This window comes from Triplophysa rosa, linkage group LG7 (genome assembly GCF_024868665.1).
Source record: "Triplophysa rosa linkage group LG7, Trosa_1v2, whole genome shotgun sequence".
NCBI lineage: Eukaryota > Metazoa > Chordata > Actinopteri > Cypriniformes > Nemacheilidae > Triplophysa > Triplophysa rosa.
Window position 1 is genome coordinate 7657609 of NC_079896.1, and position 20789 is coordinate 7678397.

General features: G+C 38.2%; 1 protein-coding gene across 7 annotated transcripts in view; it reads right to left on the reverse strand.

Moving 5' to 3' along the window:
* evi5b (ecotropic viral integration site 5b) overlaps window positions 1-20789 on the reverse strand; it is a 48062-nt gene that overhangs the window by 10427 nt on the left and 16846 nt on the right. For 6 of the 7 annotated variants that reach the window (XM_057337601.1, XM_057337602.1, XM_057337603.1 and 3 more), the window contains 16 exons: window positions 17846-18035; window positions 16355-16579; window positions 15592-15666; window positions 15278-15403; window positions 14752-14895; window positions 14436-14525; window positions 13132-13229; window positions 12987-13047; window positions 12838-12891; window positions 11878-11910; window positions 11355-11504; window positions 10705-10836; window positions 8282-8422; window positions 7925-8083; window positions 7449-7595; window positions 6952-7047 (listed from right to left, as the gene is read on the reverse strand). In XM_057337601.1, coding sequence (XP_057193584.1) covers window positions 6952-7047; window positions 7449-7595; window positions 7925-8083; window positions 8282-8422; window positions 10705-10836; window positions 11355-11504; window positions 11878-11910; window positions 12838-12891; window positions 12987-13047; window positions 13132-13229; window positions 14436-14525; window positions 14752-14895; window positions 15278-15403; window positions 15592-15666; window positions 16355-16579; window positions 17846-18035 — 1921 coding nt within the window. The remainder of the gene's footprint in view (window positions 1-6951; window positions 7048-7448; window positions 7596-7924; window positions 8084-8281; window positions 8423-10704; window positions 10837-11354; window positions 11505-11877; window positions 11911-12837; window positions 12892-12986; window positions 13048-13131; window positions 13230-14435; window positions 14526-14751; window positions 14896-15277; window positions 15404-15591; window positions 15667-16354; window positions 16580-17845; window positions 18036-20789) is intronic. The other variant, XM_057337604.1, reaches the window with a different exon arrangement.

The following is a 20789-nucleotide window of genomic DNA, read 5'->3' on the forward strand; positions in this document are numbered from 1 at the left end:
ATTTAAACCATAACAAAATTCATTTTTGTAGTGTGTTTTGGGCATTATTCCAGTAGGATTTAACATCCCACCAATAGAATCCATCGCATACCAGTAGACACCCTTATAGAAACCAATATAAATCCTTTTAAAACCATTACAACTTCTTTAATGGTTTCTATTGTTTTTTCAGCAGGGTGGTTTATGGGATTTGTATTGGTTTTAATGGAAACTGTAATGGTGTCTACTATTATGCGATGGATTCTATTGGTGGGATGTTAAATCCTACTGGAATATTGCCCAAAACACACTACAAAATTGAATTTTGTAATTTTACAATAATGGAAAAAACAATAGAAACCATTAAATAAGTTATAATGGTTTTGGTGGTTTTAAAGGGATTTGTATTGGTTTTAATGGAAACTGTAATGGTTCTACTTGTATGTGATAGATTCTATTGGTGGAATGTATGGTATTTCAATGGAAACCATTAGAATGTCCGTGATGGTTTCTATTGTTTTTTTCAGCAGGGTTATGGTACAAATAATAGCGACTTTTTGATTTTCATAACTTAAAGGTAAACAGCATAACTGTCTTACTCAAAAAGCAGAAGAGAACTGGGCCACAATGACTTGAACAAATCATAATACTGACGAAGTTTAAAAGTTGATCTGATTCGTTAAATTGAGCAATACTAATCTGATGGAAATGAATGCATAAAAAAAATCTACTGTTATTGTTGACCCTACAATGAACTTTGCAGCATGAACAAAAGAACATTTGATAGAAAAGCTTCCATAGTGAAATAAAGTATACGTTTAAGGACATTTGTTGTTGTTCGATATTTGGTTGGCATGGTAACAAACACTCCCACTCTCGTTGTTTTCATTTACAATGTGAAACTCTTAATTGTCACTGTTCTGTCAGATAAACTACTATAGTACAGAGATTTCTCTTTTAACACTTTCTTCACATATTTATTTGAAAAACACACGTTGAGCTAAATGAGCTAAATCACGCTGAGCCGATTATATAAATGCAAAGCAGTAAAGCAAAATGCGAGCTTTGATTATAGCTCAGTGTGTTGCTCAGCCTGATAGGAAGTGGTTTCTCATCTGGTAATGAAGATAGCTAAACTGCGGTCCCCATGGGCCATGCATGCAGCTGTTTCAACCTTGAGCTCAGCTAAGTGTTAAAACAAAAAAACCCACTTCACTCCACTTTGTCTTAGTTAGCCAAGAGATCATAACAATAAAGAGCAACACTGACTGAAGTCTGTAAAAAGATACGCAGAGCATCAATCTAACCTGCACGCTACTCAAAATAACTATTATCCGTCTTGGGCCGGACATGTTGTGTGGGTGTTCCGAAAGGTGTCTACATCATTTGTCTGTAGAGGAGTTGGGTTAGTGTGTTGGCGTTTTGGGTGTTTGGTGACAGACAGACTTGTAGGTTTACTTTAAAGTGGATCTTTCCAGTTAAAACACACACACACACACACACACACACAAACTCACTAAGACACACACACAGGTGACTCATAGAGAATCTGTCCAGAGAAATAAGTCTGTGTTGACATCATGGTGTTATATTTTCCATTGATGGGACGTCAAGTTAAGTGTGGGCGAGTGTTAGGTGAGTGAATAAATAGGTTTTCGGCAACTGTGATAGAGCCACAAATTCTACAAGTTGGTTTTTCATTATATATTACAGCGATTAGTCAATCAACTAATTGATTTGTTAGCACTTAACCTACAGCATTTGTAACTACATTAACACATTCAGTTCCTTTATAGGAAAAAAATTGTAATATATGTAATAAGTGGGTTCGGCAAATTGCGTGAAAGACACTCATAGCAGAATAACCGAGCGTATATATACAGTAAGACTGTATTTAATAATGCTGTTTACATGCAAATTACGACATTTTGAGGTTTGTTTAATGTATCTTTTTTCCAATTAAGACTATGTGTTACGCTACAATTAAAAAAATCTCACTGTAAGGATATAAAGAAATAATAATATTTTCTTTCGCTCACTAGTTATAGTTCTGATTTCTGTGCCCTATAGCCACAGTGCTCATCAATGTCAAAAGGTTGGCCGATCAAACAGGGTTTAGAGAATTCTAGCCAATCAAATTACAGAACTTAAACCAATCAAACTGAAGACGACAGACGTTTCAGCCAATTAAATTGAAGAAGACTGGAAGACAGAAGTTCGGTAGGCGGGCACTAACAGAAACCAATGCGTATTCAGTTTGATGACTGTGGAGTAGTGAGATATGGGAACTCAAACATTACAAAGCCAACTGTTTCACAATAAAAATTATAGCAGTGGTTCTTAATCTTGGTCCTTGCGACCCCCCGCTCTGCATATTTTGTAATATTGCATATTTTAAATCAGGTGTGTTAAACAGAGAGAGATGCAAAATATGCAGAGCCGGGGGTCACGAGGATTATGAGGATTAAAGGTCATGTCTGTTTGTTGTTTGGACTGCACTGGCCTTTACTGTTTAATGTTTGTTGTTTAATTGGCTTTGCAATGTGTCTTTAAAAGGTCCTTAGAAACATTTGTTTCCAAATTGTGCTGTTATAGAATGATTTGTGCATCAATACGCTGGTGTATGTTGTTGTTGTGGGCTGCTCCTGGTGAAGATGTCCAGGGCCACTTTTTAGTCTCAGGCCGCCCCTGGCTGCAGATCTAAGTAGTGTCAACCAGTTTTAAGAAATCACACAATGAAAATCATAACAGTATAATTGCATTACAGGGTTTTTTCCTGCATAGAAAAATTGGAGGCAGCCGCCTCCGTCAAATTTCGCGCCGCCTCAAACTCTCGCTAAAATTATGTCGGGTGTATTCTGTCTACAGACTGTCATTTGTAACTGCAGTTGCGTCATTACGCTGCAAAGGAGGTGCTGTTTCGATATCAGCCGAGGTGCTGAAGAGTTGCAGTACAAGAGCTAATATGATCTGTATTATTAGCTGTGTTTCACGGCTTTTCAGGTGAATATTGTTTGTTTTGCATCCAAGTACATTCAATTTCTTAAAAGATTTCTTAAAGGAGACATCAGATGAAAACCCCACTTTTTCTGTGTTTAAGTGCTATAATCGGGTGCCAGGTGCATCTAGCAACCCAGAAAACGCGAAAAATAAGAACCCAGTAAGTTTGTTTTGGTGTGCCTTTCCCTGCAAGCATGCGAGAAATCGAGCCGTTCAGATTTCGCTCCGATTGTGACGTCCAAAGCGGATTTTATTATAATGTTACCGCTCCTTAATCTACACAGTTCCACCCACCGCGCTCCGCCATTGTTGTTTTCACAAGCGACAGTGGTGAACGTGACGCCATGGCTAAAGTTCGTGGACAACATGCAATGTAGTCGCTGCACAGAGTCCAAACCTCAGAAGAGACGGGAGTGAATTTATTTTATTTTGTGGAAATCCATCAGAAACAATAAGTAAAAACCTGGTTGTTTGCGCGAATCACTTCAAACCGGAGTGCTTTTTCAACCTGGGACGGTACAAGCAGGATTAGCTTCAAAGTTTTCCTCAAGAGGGATAGAGACCGACTGAATGAGACAAAACTGCCGATGTAAGTAATATTTATCAACAGTCTGAATTGACGTAAATGTACCATATATATAGGAGGATAACGTTAGCATATGATAGCGAAGGGAGCTAAGTCAGTCACAGGCTAAACAGAACATTCAAAGCCAGTGTTAAACTTACTGTATATAAGTGCAGATGGACACTTGGAGTTTAGCTGTATGAATGTTAATACATTATGTGCGTTAATATGTTTAGCTGCGGCAAGCTGTTTGTTTTGCTAATGAACAGGGGCGAACACTGGGGTTAGTTTTGTTTTAAATGTCTCAAATCATTCGTGCTTAGGCTGAAAAATCTGTCACAGCAAACTAGCTCTCACGTTGTGTGTGTAACGTTATAACTTGTCAATGACAAGCGCTAAAATCCATGTAATACCGCTGAGATCTGAAGTGGATTCCGTGGATTTTAGGTAAGCATACACGCACAACGTAAGCGCATTAAGATGCGCTGTTTGCTGCGACTGATTTTTTGTCTCCAGACGAATGATTTGAGACGTTTAAGACGAAACTAACCGCAGAGGAATTCAGGAAATATCATTTAGCTAAACCATTGCCATGGCAGTACTACACGTGTGTTGTGTTGACACGCCGGACAGAAGGGGGATGGGGTTCGCTGTAACTCATTATCAGTGAAAGAGACATGCACCAAAACGGATTGCTGTGAGCATAGCTGTTTTTGACGAGGCAAGAAGGGTTTTGTTTACACAGCTATTGAGTGTTTTTAAGCAAAATATGTTCCAGACATTTCATGAAGACCCTAATAAATCATACCAACTTGTTGAAAGTGTTCGTCTGAGGAGACCTTTAAATTAATGTGGCGTACATCATTGTATAATGTTTTAAGCTGTGCAGTTGGCTCGTTGAATCAGCGTTAATACTGTACACAGCGAGTTCGCCTGTATGAACGCATATTGCGATCAGAACGACTCGTAAACAAATAACTCCTTTGAACCGATTCGTTTAAACTGTTTAAACTCACTAGCGAATATAAAAATCAGTGAATCAGTGAAAACCACAAGAGAATGCAGGATGTGAATGAGCTTTGCAAATTTAGTAAGACTGGTTAATTTAGTTGGCTGAAAAGTTAGTTGAAAAGGATAAAAAGCTTTATTTGATTTAAAAACATTTCCGTTTGGTTGAATAAAAGTAATGTTTTATATAACTTAATTATTCTCATTTTCTTCAAATTTTTATGTTTTAATATATAGTGTTTGGTTAAGCCACTTAAAGGTACGGTTGGCCTACACGTGCGTGTGTTTACAAGATAAGGATGGCACCACCTCCGCCTCATTTTGAGCCAGGAAAAACTTAAATTGAACAAAGAGACAAGTGACAAGTGCTCATGGCCTATGCATCAAGAGCAGAGAACAATTGGCAGTTTATCTCTTTCGTTCTCTCTCACCTTGTGCTGTCTGTGCCAACAACCAAGGTGAAATATGGCATGGTGAGCCAGATCTGTTGCCCGCAGCCCTCAGGGTAAAAACCATGTAGGTAGCTTAAACCACAGAACCACAGCTAAGAGCTACACATGCCTGGGAGGAGCATGTTCATCTAATAGGCAACAAACTGATGCAATTTAAGCACACAAAGTCACTCGAGTTTGTTCAAATGTTTAGAGAGCTATAAACATAGACAGACTGTCCCACGTCAGCACACTTCAGAAACAGGTAAATGAAAAGCTCTGAAGAGAAAAACTTCAGAGTGAGATGCAAATGAATAGACTCATGAAAAAAAGGTGAGATTTAGTTTCGAATACGAAAAACCCCATCTTATATGTCTCAGGAAGGAAAGCCACACAACTCACACTGATATAAAATGCCACTTATGACATACTGAGCTAATCTTCAAAATAATTTCGGTCTTCCTGCACAAGGAACACAACGCTTTCAGACAGCAGCGTTTCCTTTAAACGGATCACACACGTATGCGACACTTCATCCAGTTACTCTTACAGACAGGCGTTTCAATCACAGCTGACATGTATTTATAGTAATGCAAGAATTTTGTGTCAGTCAGTTCACTTACTTGAAATGACGTATACTTTTAAACACAACTTAAAACGTCACAATTTGTTGAATAATTTTAAAGTACGGACATCTAACCAGGGAAAGAATAATAGCAAGCAGGAGTGTCATACATTGTATGTGCCATTTAGGTGAATTTATCATATTTGTAGTATTTGTTGACAACATTTAATCACCTTCCCAAGTTAGTCCTTGTCATAAACCTCAATCACACAATAAAAAAAACAAAGCTTTAAAGTTCACCCCCCAAAAAAATTCTGTCATCCTTTACTCACCCTCGAGTTGTTCCAAATCTGTTTAAATTTCTTTGTTCCAATGAACACAGAGAAAGATTTTGGGAAGAATGCTGGTAACCAAACAGTTCTTGGCCACCATGGACTACCATAGTAGGAAAAATTACAATGGTAATCAAAAGTGCCACAGAACTGTTTGCTTACCTACATTCTTCAAAATATCTTCTTTTTAGGGATGCACGATAAATTATCGGTCATATCGGTATCGACCAATACATGGTCATTTTTAATGTTATCGCTTAATATTATAGCGGATAAATCATAAATGATTTCCTCTGGTTAAACTTCTGCTGCACGCTGCTCACAGTTAAAATACAGCACAGTACTGTCTTTCTGTTGTGATCATTCATTTACTGCTATTAGCAAAATATTGTTAATGTAGATACAGTATTTATCAATGTGTAAATTATAGAACCAGAAGCATATTTTTTGAATCAGACTGCTGTCTGAATGCTTTCCGTCTTGAGACCTGTTAGACATGTGGCTATTAAGAACATTTTTTGGAATGCTCTGCAGAACATCTATAATTTGTTTATTAAATAAAAAATATATCAGAAAAGTTTGCAGGTTAAGGAATCGTTAACTAGTGTAAAGTAGGCTTGGTACATGATTTTCAGGGGAAAAAAGAGAACTAATGGTTACCTTATTTTCTGCAGTAAATGTTTTCAAATAAAAGCAGTTTCCACTTTTTGCCTTTTGTTTCAGTCTTAGGGAATTTGTATTAATATTTAGATATTATATATAGGCCGCATATCGGTTATCGGCTTCCAATGTTAAAGAATTATCGTTATCGGCCAACATTTACATATTGATGCATCCCTACTTCTTTTGTGCGTAACTGAACTTTAGCAGAAAATTAACAAAGAAATTCTCCTACTATGGCAGTCAATGGCGGCCAAGAACTGTTTGGTTAGGAGCATTCTTCTAAATATCTTTCTCTGTGTTCATCAAAACAATGCTGTGGCGTGACCATGGTCTGCCAGACTGGTAAACTGTGTTTGCTTTGCTTGATTGAACCGACAGATCACGAGTGATTTTAATCCTTATTAGTACCTGAATCTCAAGTTCGGAGATCTGCTGCTGTAGTTCAGCCATGGCAGCTATATTATCAGCTTCTCTCAATCTCACTGCCATTACCTCTTCCTTATTCTATTTGGGATGGAGAAAAAGAGAAGTACTGTGAACAGGAACATTTAAAGCATACATTTCTAACTTTTAATAAAATGACAACCATTAAAGTAAAAACACACTTAACGCCCCGTTCCAAAACAGTTTATTGCAGTTCCTGTTTTCTGGCTTCTATTTAAAACTAAGTCATCAATCTGTACAACAAAACCATGAAGATGAAATAAGAAATATATGAGAGGCAAAATGTCAATGTTTTGTTGTAAAAAGGGTGTAAAGGTTAGCCACAAAATACATTTGAGATGACTTCATGCATTTGTGAAATCTGAGTGCTCTTCAATCTCTTTGGGTACAAGTGGTATTTTTGCACCAAGCTGTGGGCTGGATTGTGGGTGCTTATTTGATGTCATGTATATGATCCTCACCTTGCACTCTATTTCAGCCTGTTTCCGTTTTGTCTCCTGCAGCTCTGCATGCACCATCTTGTTCTGGTTGGTCAAAACCTGCACTTGCTCCTGTAGGTGTCGTGCCTCCTGTTCCGCCCGCCGCAATTGGTTACCATGTATTTGATTCTGTATTTTGGTACAATAACATACAGTATATGTTCAGAACTCGACCAGTAACTGGAAAAAAGAGTTTACCCTCACACCTTTGTCACTTTGTCTCCCTCTAGTGGCAATAAAAGAGGATGTCACAAAGCCAAAAATGTAAATCAGTAGGAAGAACAGAATCCAAAATAATGTTGGCTTTAGTAGTATCAGTCTCAGGTGGCAGAATGAAATGCAAACAATGACTGAAAAGGACCCTTGATCAGATAATCTTATGTTCCTTTTCTGTTCTTTATTGCCACCACATGGGTTTGACAGGTGTGTGAGCATATAAGTGAACTGTGGGTCAAGACCTGAGTCTCCAGCTCCAGCCTCCTCTGTCTGGTCTCTCTGAGCTCGGCCTGCGCCTCTGCTTCTCTGAGCCTCACGCTCATCAGCTCGTCCTGCAATTCGCTAGCTGCATTCTTCCGTGGGCTCTCTTTCCAGCGGCCTGCCGTGCGCGCCAGATGCCTCTGCAAACACCAAACTCAAAGCTTTATACAGACGATCACGAGTTAAATACAGACATGAAGGTGAGAGACAGCAGACTTCCTTCATGGCCAACATAGTAGAGCTTAAATGCGAAAGTTGTATTTAAAGTTCGCAAATGTATTGTTCATGCAAGCAACAGTATTACATGGGAGAATGAATTTCTACACATGTGTATCTACCTGCCAGTGTTCCTCCAGGTCTCTGACCTGCTGTCTAAGTTCTTTAAGGCCTGTTAGAGCCTCCGCCTCCCTCAGCTTTACACCTATCAGCTCTTCCTGTAGCCGTACCACATTATTCTCATCAGGCAGCGATGCGTTTCTCTGAAACAGAAACAAACATACACAAAGTAAGCACATTGAGTGCTTTTAATGGTTAAAACAGATAAAGTCCCTTTATCGGAAGCAACTGGCACATTTTACAGAATAGCCAGTTAGGGGCCAAAAAAATTTGTTTGGATTTTTTCTGCATTTTAGAGCAGTTCCTGACATTTTATTTACCTGTGACTCTAAAAAAAATAGTAAAAATCAGACCTGTGCTGGCCATTTGTTATTAATGGTGTCCCAATATTAAAGGAGTCATGAATTAAGACATCAATTTTAACCCAAGGTTTTGTTATATAAGAGGGAATTGTATTCAAGCGAACATCCTGCAAGTGTCAGAACTGAAAACACCCTTGTTACAGAAAATTACAACTGTTATTGACACCAGGCCCAGCGAATGCCAGGTCCTGGAAAAGGCCCCATCTAGATAGGTAGAACACCGCCTCCACAGAAGAATATCAATGACTACTTCTCTAGCCCCGCCCACTGGTTCGTGCATGACAGTACTAAAGTAACACAAGTTGCGCGGAACCAGATAGAGTGAGCAAGCAATAAACATGCAGTTAAAGATCGCAAAATATCGTGCCTGGTTGTGGAAGAACATAGTCGCTGCATAACCTTCCTTCGGATTCCGACATTAGTAATGCGTGGTTGAAGTTTATTTTTAAAAACGTTCCAGCTCACGTGGGTAAAACATTGAGCGTTTGTTCGCTTCGGATTCCTCGGTTCCATCGGATTTCACCGCGGATTCCTTTGTGAACAAGGCACAGGTCGATGCTAAATTTGCGGAGAGACTAAAATGAAAAAGCAGTGCTGTGCTGTAAATATTGGATCCGATAGGAAAGGCGCAGCAATCTTATGCGAGTAAAAAATGATGTACTATGCGTTACTATTGTTGTTAGAGATCGCTTGATATGCTCTGATAGCCCTATTCGCACGGGATTAGTATTACCTGGTGACCTCTAGTCATTTGTAATAATTGCAGAGTTTGTCTGTGATCTTAATCCCGTGCGAATCGGCCATGTCTGTAATTTGTAAAGTAAAAAATTCCCCCACAAATTACCTACAATATTAGTCCCGTGCGAATCGGCATCTCCGTGATTTGGCGGGCTCATATATCATTTTTCAAGGTTTTGTCCACCGTTTGCGAATAATGGAGGCTGTTTTGAAGTGTTTTGATATTATTTCGGGTGCTGGGTCATATCCATAAGTTACTGGGAGTCTCCAGTTTGTTTATTTATCATGGAAACTCTCGTAACATTTGAGACCCACGATCGCGGTGATCTTCTGTCCGGTTCGCAATCACGGGTCTCAAATGCTGACAGGTACGGTCATATTAAACACCATACAACTATAGGCTATACAAACAATACGCAAAGCCTTGCCATCACATCCGGGAAATAAGTCAGTAAATTTGAGTCACAGGCTTCACTTATCCCGTGCGAATGCACCACATGAAATACAGATGTGGGGAGGTCATTTCTAAATTACACAATGTCCCCAGATAATACTAATCCCGTGCGAATAGGGCTAATGTGTAACCTAACGTTACGTGTCTAACCAAATTCACAGAAGGCTCCAACTAAGTTTACTATGCAAACTGCTATCCAATCATAGCAGTGGGCGTTTACTTCCAAGTCTTCAATGTGGCACGCCCGTTAAAACCGAGCGTTTGTCAAGTCGGCTTCAAAACCCAGGTAGAAGATAGCCTATTACTTATTGATTTTGATGTTTTTGTATGTAAAAACCACGGGAACATCATAAGTAGACCTCATACAACAGTATAAAACAATAAACAAGCCCAGTTCATGACATCTTTAATGGATTTGAAAACTATGATTATAGATATTTACACATATCATAATATTTTTGTCTTAAGTAATGTCTGCTCCAAATAATCTTGCTGTAAGTGCCAGAATGGTTACAATATTTCACCACCTCCCTTCACTTGTATTTTAGGTGCAATTCACTGGCCAAAAAAGTAACAAAAAATTAAAAAATTTTGTGTAGTAAAAATCTGATATCGTGATGGCCCTATTTGTTAAATAGTCATATGAAGAAACTGAATTTAGGTGCAAGAACATCTCAAAATTTCCTAAAGAATAATAAAGATTATGTATTCATTCCTTTTGGTAAACAGATTGCTCAGTCATACAAAAGGATACATCATGGAAAAGGGGCGAGAAATTTGTATCATGTGGTAAAATAATTTCAAAACTTCCTCTCTTTGTCTATGGGTGTGTACAGTATGTGGGTTATAAGTGTTAGTGAAGTTTTACAACCTTCTCCATGTGGAGGATCTTGTCCTGCATCTCTTTCAGCGCACACTGAGACTCAGCATCCTTAAGTCTGGCCTGCACCAGCTCTCTCTCCAACTGCAGAATAAACTCCTCAGAGTACCGCGGGTTCATCTTCTAAACAATCAAAAGAATCCAAACTCAGTACAAACTCGACTCGATTTAATATTACTGACTTGTCACGTTACAGCTGGAATTACAGACGATTTACAAAAACGGCAGCGGACAGAAGTGTTTTCTCTCTTTAACCGCACCAGCCCCATTAAATCATAATGAGACCCCGACACAGCATTATGTAAAACAGCACTTTTCCCGCTGCACATGACACATTATCCGCCCGTCTCTGTGTTGAACATGCGCGTGTTAAAAATTGATAAGGCATATTTTGTCATTCTGTAGACAGTGTAGATTTATAGGTCGACAAAACACTTCCATGAGCCATGAGAACTTCGAGTTGTGCATGCAAATGACCCCTGCTGTTCTGCTCTGCAGTCATGCATGTAAACAGCTTCGTTACAAGAGCTGCTAGCTCTGCAGTCGCACAGATTTTGTTGCTAGGCAACCCAGACTCTTTCCGCGTTTGAAGATCACGGGCCTCTCATCCAAAAGTAGCGATGTCTACAAACGGTCCTTACCGCATAGGGCTGCTGCTGCTGGAGCTGTCGGATGGTGTTGTGTGCCTGCTCCAGCTGCGCGCTGGTGTCTTCGTTATGTTGTTTAACCGTGGCCAGTTCCCGCTTGACCAGATAGTTCTCCTCCGCCTCTTGGGCTCGTGTCACCTGACCCTGACCAATTACGGATGAGGGGTGAGCACAAGGCGGAAACGGACGCATGGATGGGGAAAATAAATGCTGGATCTCAAGCTCTGTTGTGGCAACATGCTGTTAGCAGTTTTAGCCTTCGATTTAGCATTTTTGAACTATTAATGAGGATTATTCCTGTATTTCACCAATGATCAGGACTGCAGCCCAAAGATAACAAGCATAGTGATGCCTTATTCCCATAAGTCAGAATTTGCCTTATTTTATCCTAGATTGTGGTTCCTTTATTTTAGATTTAAGCAAATTAAGGAAATGAAGCAAAGCTAAAGATAGAACCGGTGGGATTTTGTAAGGAAATGACAGTTTGAAAGGGTGGAGGAGAGAGTGAAAATTGTACCTGAATCAATCTATCTGCCAAAGAAGCACTTTCCTAAAAACAAAGAAAATCCACAATGGAAAAAGCAAAGAGAAATAAGACACAGAACAAAACAATAAGATTGATTTGACAGAAAACAGTGTTCTTTTTCATACCCCTACTGGACGCTGTTACAAAGGCACATTTAATAGACAAATCCGTGGAATTACAGAAGCCGCTTTGAAAAATGGTGGTGTGGGGTAGAAAATGAACATGGTTTGAGCGTGGTGGTCACTACGTGGCTATAAAAACAATGTCAGAGGTAACTAAGAAAGATTGTGGCACCATAACAGGGTGAAAAAAGGCCAAGCAGAAGACAGTTTGAGCGCGAGAAGAGTAAGAATAAACTACGTGTGAGGAAAAACCTGCTGATGTGTTTGTGTAAAATGTTCAGGCAACTATTTTAGATGTTTGAGTTAGTGCTTCAGTTGAACAAAAAACCCATGCTGGGAGGTGATGGAGGCGAAGGTGGTTTACAAGCAATGAGCTGTTTTTGGTTTCTGACCTTTGGCTTATTTTCTGTTCATGCATGACAAACAAGCAGAGAGTATTCCAACATGCAGCACTGCATGTTCGGGCTCAAGAACAGCCGCTTTGGCCTATATGGTACTGGAGAATTATTTCATAGCCATGTGCTCACCCAAAGCACCTGCACGATTTTCTTCTTGTACCTCTACCAACTTCATAGATCATGATAAACAAACATTAAATGTTCGACAGGTTTTTAATGACATCCATGCCAGACAGCCAGTTATGATACACCCTGTCAGGTGTGCATGCTTTTGGTATTGGTGACACGTGAGCGTAGCGATGGATGCGAGGAGATGAGCAATGAACCAATTTAAGATATGCAAATATGGGAAGAAACGGTGGTGAATGTACGCATTTGTTTTGGCGAATGACAGTTTACCTTAACCCTCCCTAAAGCACCTGATGACTTACTTTTTCCAAAGTGTCTATTCGCTGCTTCAGAAGTCTGTTCTCTGTTCGTAGTCTCTGTAATAGAAGGTAGACAAAAACCCTGTCAGACAACTGTTAAACTCTGAATTATTTGGTTACAACACGTAGCTAACTTGTGGGACTTGTCACACCTTGATCTCCACCTGTTCTTCCATTTCCTTGGTTTTGATTGTAGTGTATTCCTTCTCTAATCTAAAACATAAAAACAGTTAATCAATGCCAGAGGTATGAAAACAGACAAAAAGAAAAAAAGACTTGTAGTGCATGTAGACTCACTTTTTCATTTTCTTGGCATTGTATTTGACTTGATAAGCAGCCTGGATGACTTTGTCTGGTCCACTATCCAGCTGGTGAGGGATGACCTTCTGAAAGTGCTGCAAACGATGTAGAAATATTAAAACTAGAAAAACTATTAACATTTTATGTTGATGTGTGTTACAAAGAAAAAAATGAACCAAATAGGGAGGCTCAGAGATGACGTATTTTTATATGCAAAACCCGGAAGCAAGTTAGCATTTGAGAACTTCCGGTTCCATCGCTCCAAAGTCTATGGGTTTTTTGAATGGATTTCTGGTAAATCGCCTGAAATAAGGTCTGTGGTAAACAAAACCTCTAAATATTTCACGTTTTATTCTGTGACCTGAAACACACCAATTATAACCCGCTTGTGATTTTTTCGAGCCTAATTGTGTCATAAAAACGGCGGTTGCTTACAAGTTGCTAAAAGGGACTACTTCCTTTGGCGGGGACGTTAGACGTCATCGCGCATATAAAGCTCACAAATAATGCAACATGGGCACAAATCTCTTAAAACGTAGATGCGGATTCATTCACAGAGTAATTACTTACCAGGGTACACATTTTTAATAAAGTTTGAAAGCGGTGCGAGAGGCTTGGTGGTGATGACGTTGATATCGAGCGACCTTAAGTGTAGTCTGTTTATAGCATCGTGTTAGCTTTTTACTTCTGCTGATTGTATTTCGGGTTCAAAAGTAACAAATGTTCTGATAATTTGTAAAGATTATCTTGATAGACAAAACGTGTAAACATCATAAACCTTTGTTAATCACGGAGCTTATTTTTTGCGATCTTCCAAAAGTCTCTGGGGAAAAATGCATAGGCTTTCGGTCGAGGGACCAGTGCGGCACTTACTTCCGGGTTAGCCTACAAAATACGTCATCTCTGCTCCTCTCAATACTGTAAGATACTATAGTATAAATTCTTAATCGTAGTGCTTTTGAAAAAAAAAGTATACAGTATTTACTGCAGGTAATACTACAGAATACTATATTATACTACAAAATGTATACCGTAATTACTATAATATACGACACTATGCTACAACACTACAGTTTGTAAATCTTTACTTCTTTAAATTTTACATGAGATCCTTTTAGCATACTGTATACTTGTACTTTAAGTGTCAAATACCTTAACTGCAAATCTTTACACCTTATACATTTGTATACTCCTAACAAAAGCCTAGACTCAAATGGTTTGTTAGGTTAGATCATTACAAGCTAGCATTAAAAGCTATTATAAAGTGCGAGTTTATAGAAAACATTTTATAAATACTACACCTGCAACATCCCCTCCATGTCCAACTGCATGAGTTCTGCCTGATTCATCTGCAGGATGGCCATCCCCACACGAAACACTATTTCTAAACCCTATAAAGAAAGACACCTACTGGTGAAAACTCAAGTTTAAGTATATATCTGCAGTAACATTATGGCTCCAGCAGGGTGCAGTCACGCACCATTAAAATAAACATGCTGTTTTCTACTAGCTTAGGCCTCCATGCAAAACATGTGGCTAAATGTATTAATGACATGAAGTGGAAGAACAAGAGCAAGAGAGAAAAAAGAAAAGAAAAAAGAGAATAAGTCTTCTTACCTCACACATGAATATATCAAAGATCCTAGTGGCGACAGGAAGAGGAAACGAGGTAAGAAAGATAGTGAGGAACCAGGATGAAGCATACATGGAGGTGTGGAAACTTTGAGCCTGGAAGTGCACATGGAGCTCTGGGAGCTGCTCCTGAAAGAAGAAACCAAAACAGACAGTGAGAACTCTAGATCCTCTTAAAGGGACAGTTCAACCCCCCCCCAAAAAAATCATTTGCTCACCCAAACGTCATTCCAAACCTGTATGACTTACTTTCTTCTACAGAACACAAAAATATATTTTTAAGAATGCTGGTAACCAAACAACATTGGACCTCATAACACAAAACCACAGAGACATTTTGAGACATTCCTCAAAATATCTTTTTTTGTGTTCCACAGAAGATAGAGTCATATACGTGTTTTGAATGACATGAGGGTGCATAAATGATAACATAATGTTGATTACTAGCAGTTGACTACTAGTTGAAATGATAATGAAGGACCATAAATTGAAAAGGTGGATAGTCACAGACCTGAATCATAAATTCAAACTGGTACATGCAAAGACCCAGTTCAGCCATACTGGGTTTAAAGAGCTCTCTGAGCCTATAGTCCTGCATCAGTTTCACAAACACACAGAAAGCCTCCTCCTCTGGCATCTGTGAAAAAACAACATTTAAACATCAAATGTTAAAAAACATTGGCAAGATACAGAAATATTTAATATACAACTTTTAATGAGAACAAAACTTAAATTATCATAATTTTTATTATAAAAAAAAAGATGGGCGATAATACTTCTTGTTAAAAATCATTAGGCTGTTTTAAGTCATTTTTCTTCCGTTACCTGCATAAGAAGAAGGCCAACAATGAAAGCACTTCCTTGACAGTATCCCACCTCTCTATCAACCAGAGAATAAGCCTGCAAAGCGAGACAGATCTGGTAAATGCTGAGCTCCGATCAGTTATACATTGCAAAACAAGCGCCATTTCCTATAGTGAGTTGATTTTGAAAATGTTATGTCAGGTTGTAGGTTCAAATCCTGCAATACTACATAAACTACATATGTGACACCCTGGACAACAAAACCAATTTTATGGGTCAATTTTTCGAAATTGAGATTTTTACATAATCTGAAAGCTGAATAAATAGACTTTCTATATGAGTTGTTAGAATAGGACAATATCTGACTGAGATACAACAGTTTAAAACTCTGGAATCTGAGTGCAAAAAAATCAAAATATTGAGAAAATTGCCTTTGAAATTGTTAATCAGGGGCACTGTGGTAGGCCATCCACTCACAAAAATAAAGTTTTTATATATTTAAGGTAGTAAATTTACAAAATATCTTCATGGAACATGATCTTTATTTAATATCCTAATGATTTTTGGCCTAAAAGAAAAATTGATAATTTTGACCCATACAGTGTATTTTTGTCTTTTACTAAAAATGTTCCCGTGCTACTTAAGACTGGTTTTGTGATCCAGGGTCACATATACACACAAACAGAGCAACAAATGAGAGAGATATGTACTGCTAGGATGTATGCAGTGTTTTAGGACAACTCGTTCCTCATCAGTACTCCAGATGGCCAGCAAGAAGACCTACCTTCATAACATTAAAGAGCACCTCTTGTCCCAGACTGTCCTTCTCCTTAAAGAACTCATGCTCAGGGTAAGTCCGGGCGATGTCCCTTCGGATGAGTCTTTCACACGGCGAGGTCATCTTCAGCAACTCAGAGTACTGTTCCTTTATGGGCAGATTCTGGGCGTTGCACAACAGCTGCCATACTATTGCTCTGAAGTGATGGGGGATACCTTTCCTAACCAAATCCTAAAAACACACATTAACCAATGATTCCATTTGATCACTACAGATCAAAACACAACACCGGTTGTGGCAGGGGGTTTTAGATAGCTTGCCATTAAAATGTACATTTGCATTTATGAATTTGGCAGACGCTTTTATCCAAAGTGATGTACAGCTCATTCAAGTTATACATTTTCTCAGTGTGTGTGTGTAACAAAACAATATGATAGTCAGTAAATAAAAACGAACCTATTAAGAGCGAGTAAAAAAAAAAAAGATTACCCCTAAAAATTTTGCTAGCTTTCCCAAGAGTACAGGATAACAATTTTATGCTGCTAACTAACTAAATATAACCGTGTCAGGGATTTCTACAGCACAGCTCGGCGTTTTTGTGAGAGAATTCAGTTTGACATGATTAAGCTGTTTCCTGTGCTCATCTGCTCAGCAGAACACTGACTCGGAACACAGCTGGTCATTCCAGCGGACAAGAGTCCACCTACACACCATTTTAGCACTCCGATTCTTCAAAAGCACTCTGGGGCGTGCTAAAGACTGCCTTTGTTAAAACACAAGTCCTTACAAAAGCCTTCTGTTACTGCTTGGCTAGAAGACATCCACCACTATAGCCCCTTAAGAAGGGGTCGTTCACAGTAACACAAGTGGCATACACTTTGTCTTACTGAACTCAATATGTTCTGAGTAACTGACGATGTTGTGCACGGCTCTGTGAAATCTGCATAAGTGGGTGCTGGTAATATGATGATCTAGCAGAGCTTTATATCATTTTTTGTTTGTTTTATGGGAGCAAGATATGCAAAGCATAATGCAGAATACATGAATTTAGAGGTGCTAGGAGAATATTCAAGAAGCTAAGGTACTATTTGAGCAAGGGAAGGTACTAAAAATCACTAAATGGATAAAGGATGATAGTGGGATTCGACGTGCAAATACAACAATTAGAATACTTTTAAAGGGAACATTAGAACATAAATGTCAATGTATGCTATTTTTGGACTTGAAAGGAGGTTTTTGAGTTTTATGAATGACTTTGTTTTACATTACATAAAGCGTTTCTCTCCCAAAACATTAAGATGATGAGACTTTACAAAACTCATTTTTTCCCAGTGTTTTGTATTACCCTAAAACTGCACTACATCTGTACTTTATGTGCATCTCTAAATGTTGGCATAAGAACCGATAAAACATATTGTGTATTATTTTGATTGAATATCTGCATGATGTAGTTCTATGTTAATGGCATAAATTTGACGTACAAATATATCTTCTTACCTTCAGTTGCTTATCCTTCTTCTTCCGCACGTCTTCCCACTCGTTGACGAATCGTCCCCACAGAATCCACGAATCCTCCTCTAGGTGTGATAAATTGGAAGAGGCTGATGAACTGGACACCAACGAGGAGCCACTGTTCCTCCGAGAGCCATTTACAGAGCGTAAAGACTTACTGTCCGTCTCCAACAACCTAGAAAGAAAACAATTAAAAGTCATTAAAGGGTAAATAAACAATTGTGTGTGTGCTTTAAAAGAAACACAACCAAAATTAAAAAAGTGATTTATGACGTAAACCCTACAAAGGCAAAACATGAATTTACTTTAAGGATGTCATATGAATGCAAGGCTTGATGTACAGATCTACAATAAGACAATCCATCACATCAAGTGAAGTGGTAACAGTCCTATGGAGCGAAAATTGTGCCTAAACTTAACAAACAAATCCAGCGTTTTGCAAACAAACGCAACCTTTTTTGCAAAAGAAACTAAACTCTGAAACAAACAGAAAGCGTTTTACAAATACATAATGCAATTCGAGAGAAAATGCAAAGGTGTAACATATAAATGTACTGTGTTTAAGTCTCACCTTTTTATGATATTCTCTCAGCTTGATTTTCTCACAAATGCGACGTCCAGATTTTCTCACAAATGTGATCGTCCAGATTTTCTCACAAATGTGATCGTCCAGATTTTCTCACAAATGTGACCGTGCAGATTTTCTCACAAATGTGACCGTGCAGATTTTCTCAGTTATGCAACTTCTCCCAAAACAGCAGATAGTTCAATTGTTTGACTTAGATTTATATTACTGTTTTTTTGTGCTGGTTTATTTTATTGCAAAAATTGCCCAAATAGCTTGAAATAGCCAAAAAAATAGCAGCATTCATTTTAAACCTAAATAGGCTAATGGCAACCAAACAAAGCCGACGACTGACTGAAACAACTGCCACGACGATTTATTTGCTTTTCCATCTTTTATAGCCTAGAAAGCTCTCTACTTTAATGCCATAGTGTTTAGACATAATGTTAAATACTTTTTATCTATGAGTTGTTATGTATAAAAGTCAAACATATGCATCAGTGCAACTTTCATGCAGAAAAATCACTAAAAACCGAGTCGCATCTCAGAAAGAGCGCAAAATACTATACTGAAATCTTACAAAAAAATGACATATAAAAATATAAATAAATATAAATCAGGCCCGGTTCCTGCCAGGTGCAGAAGTGTGGACTAGCAGATATCCTGGGTGGGGATATACCCCAACCACACAGACAGTATAGCTGCAGACAAAATTAAGAGTCCATTTAAAAAGTATTTTCCTCTTTTTCTGATAAGAATGTGATTTGGTAAAATGATAATTTTTGTTTATTTCTGTGAACTTTTGACAACATTTCTCCCAAATTTCATATAATTTATTTTTATTTATTTGGAGAAAATGGGTGAAAACTGGTGAAAACAGGTGAAAACAGAAAAGATGATCTGCATTTTTAAAACGGAAACACAGCAAAAACAAGTTCATATTTAGTTTTAAGCAACACAAAACTAAGAAAACGTTAGAAAACGTAAAAAAATGTTTTATGAAATAACCCAGATTTTTTTTTAAATTAGTTTGTTATCGTGCTCAGTCACTCTTGAGGTTTGCTTTTGTTGGAATTCAACAAACACTGCAGTATATGACTGCAATACATGCAGGATTTAAATGATTTATTTTTATATAAATATAAAAAACAGACAACATTTCATTGATGTTTTACACCTTAAATAAAGCGGTTATGTAAACTGGACATAAATAGAAGCCTACAAAATAAAGTGGGCTAAGAACATTCCCCATTCACTGAACGATCACTGATTTCTGTTTAATTTCTTTTAATGAATTGAATGAATTAATCTGATTACACTGCACAATGAACTTTACATCGTGTCTGCTGTTTTTTATGTGGTATCGTGAGCGCGCATCGCGCCTAAACTGAACTATTTTGCACATTGTTTCGCTACCACCTGCAGAGTGAATTGGGGTGTTTGAGATGGAGAGAAACAGATTTATTTCTGAAGCGGGAGCTTCGGAAGATGGAGCTTTCAGTCATTACTGAAAGTCAATAGGTTAAAATCTAGCCTATATATTGCAAGCAAATAATAGCTGTTTGTTAACAGCACAAAATAAGACCGCAAAAACGAAGAAATGAATCTGATTTTACTGCACAATTAATTTGACATGCTTAATTTTACATATGTGCAGTGCGTCTAAAATTCCTTTGCACAGTATTTTGCTTCCACCTGTAGCATGTAGCATGCTTCTCTGTTACAAACTAAAGCCAGAGCAGTGAAGTGAAGAGTGACGTTGCTTTCAGCCAATAGAAAATACAACAATTTTTGGTGTTATTTTTTGATTCTCATTGGGTGGGCAAGACAGATGTTTAGGGGGATTCAGCCCACCCCTGCCCATGCCTAGAGCAGGCCCTGATATAAACACAAAATTATGTCAAAATTCCCTTATAAGAAAGTATCCTTGAAAAAATAGTTTGTTTTGTGAACGTAAACAGTTGGGAAACAAGAACGAGAGAATGAGATGGGGTGGAAGGGGTGACAACATTGCAAATGCATCCAGTTTGTTGTATGTTATTTGTATATTAAAACCAATGCATAATTCATTATTTATTATTAAAAACAGCAACTGATTATTATTAACAGTTTCAATAAATTTCATGAGACTAACTGAATGAAACTTGATGAATGAAATTAATTTAGTTTCTGGCACTGGCAAGGGTGGCACTCAAGGTAATGTTCATGGCTTCTTCCTATAGAAACTAATTCTCAATAGCACCACCTGCTGTTGCACATGCATTTGTGAGAAAATCTGTACGGTCACATTTGTGAGAAAATCTGCACGGTCACATTTGTGAGAAAATCTGGACGATCACATTTGTGAGAAAATCTGGACGTCAC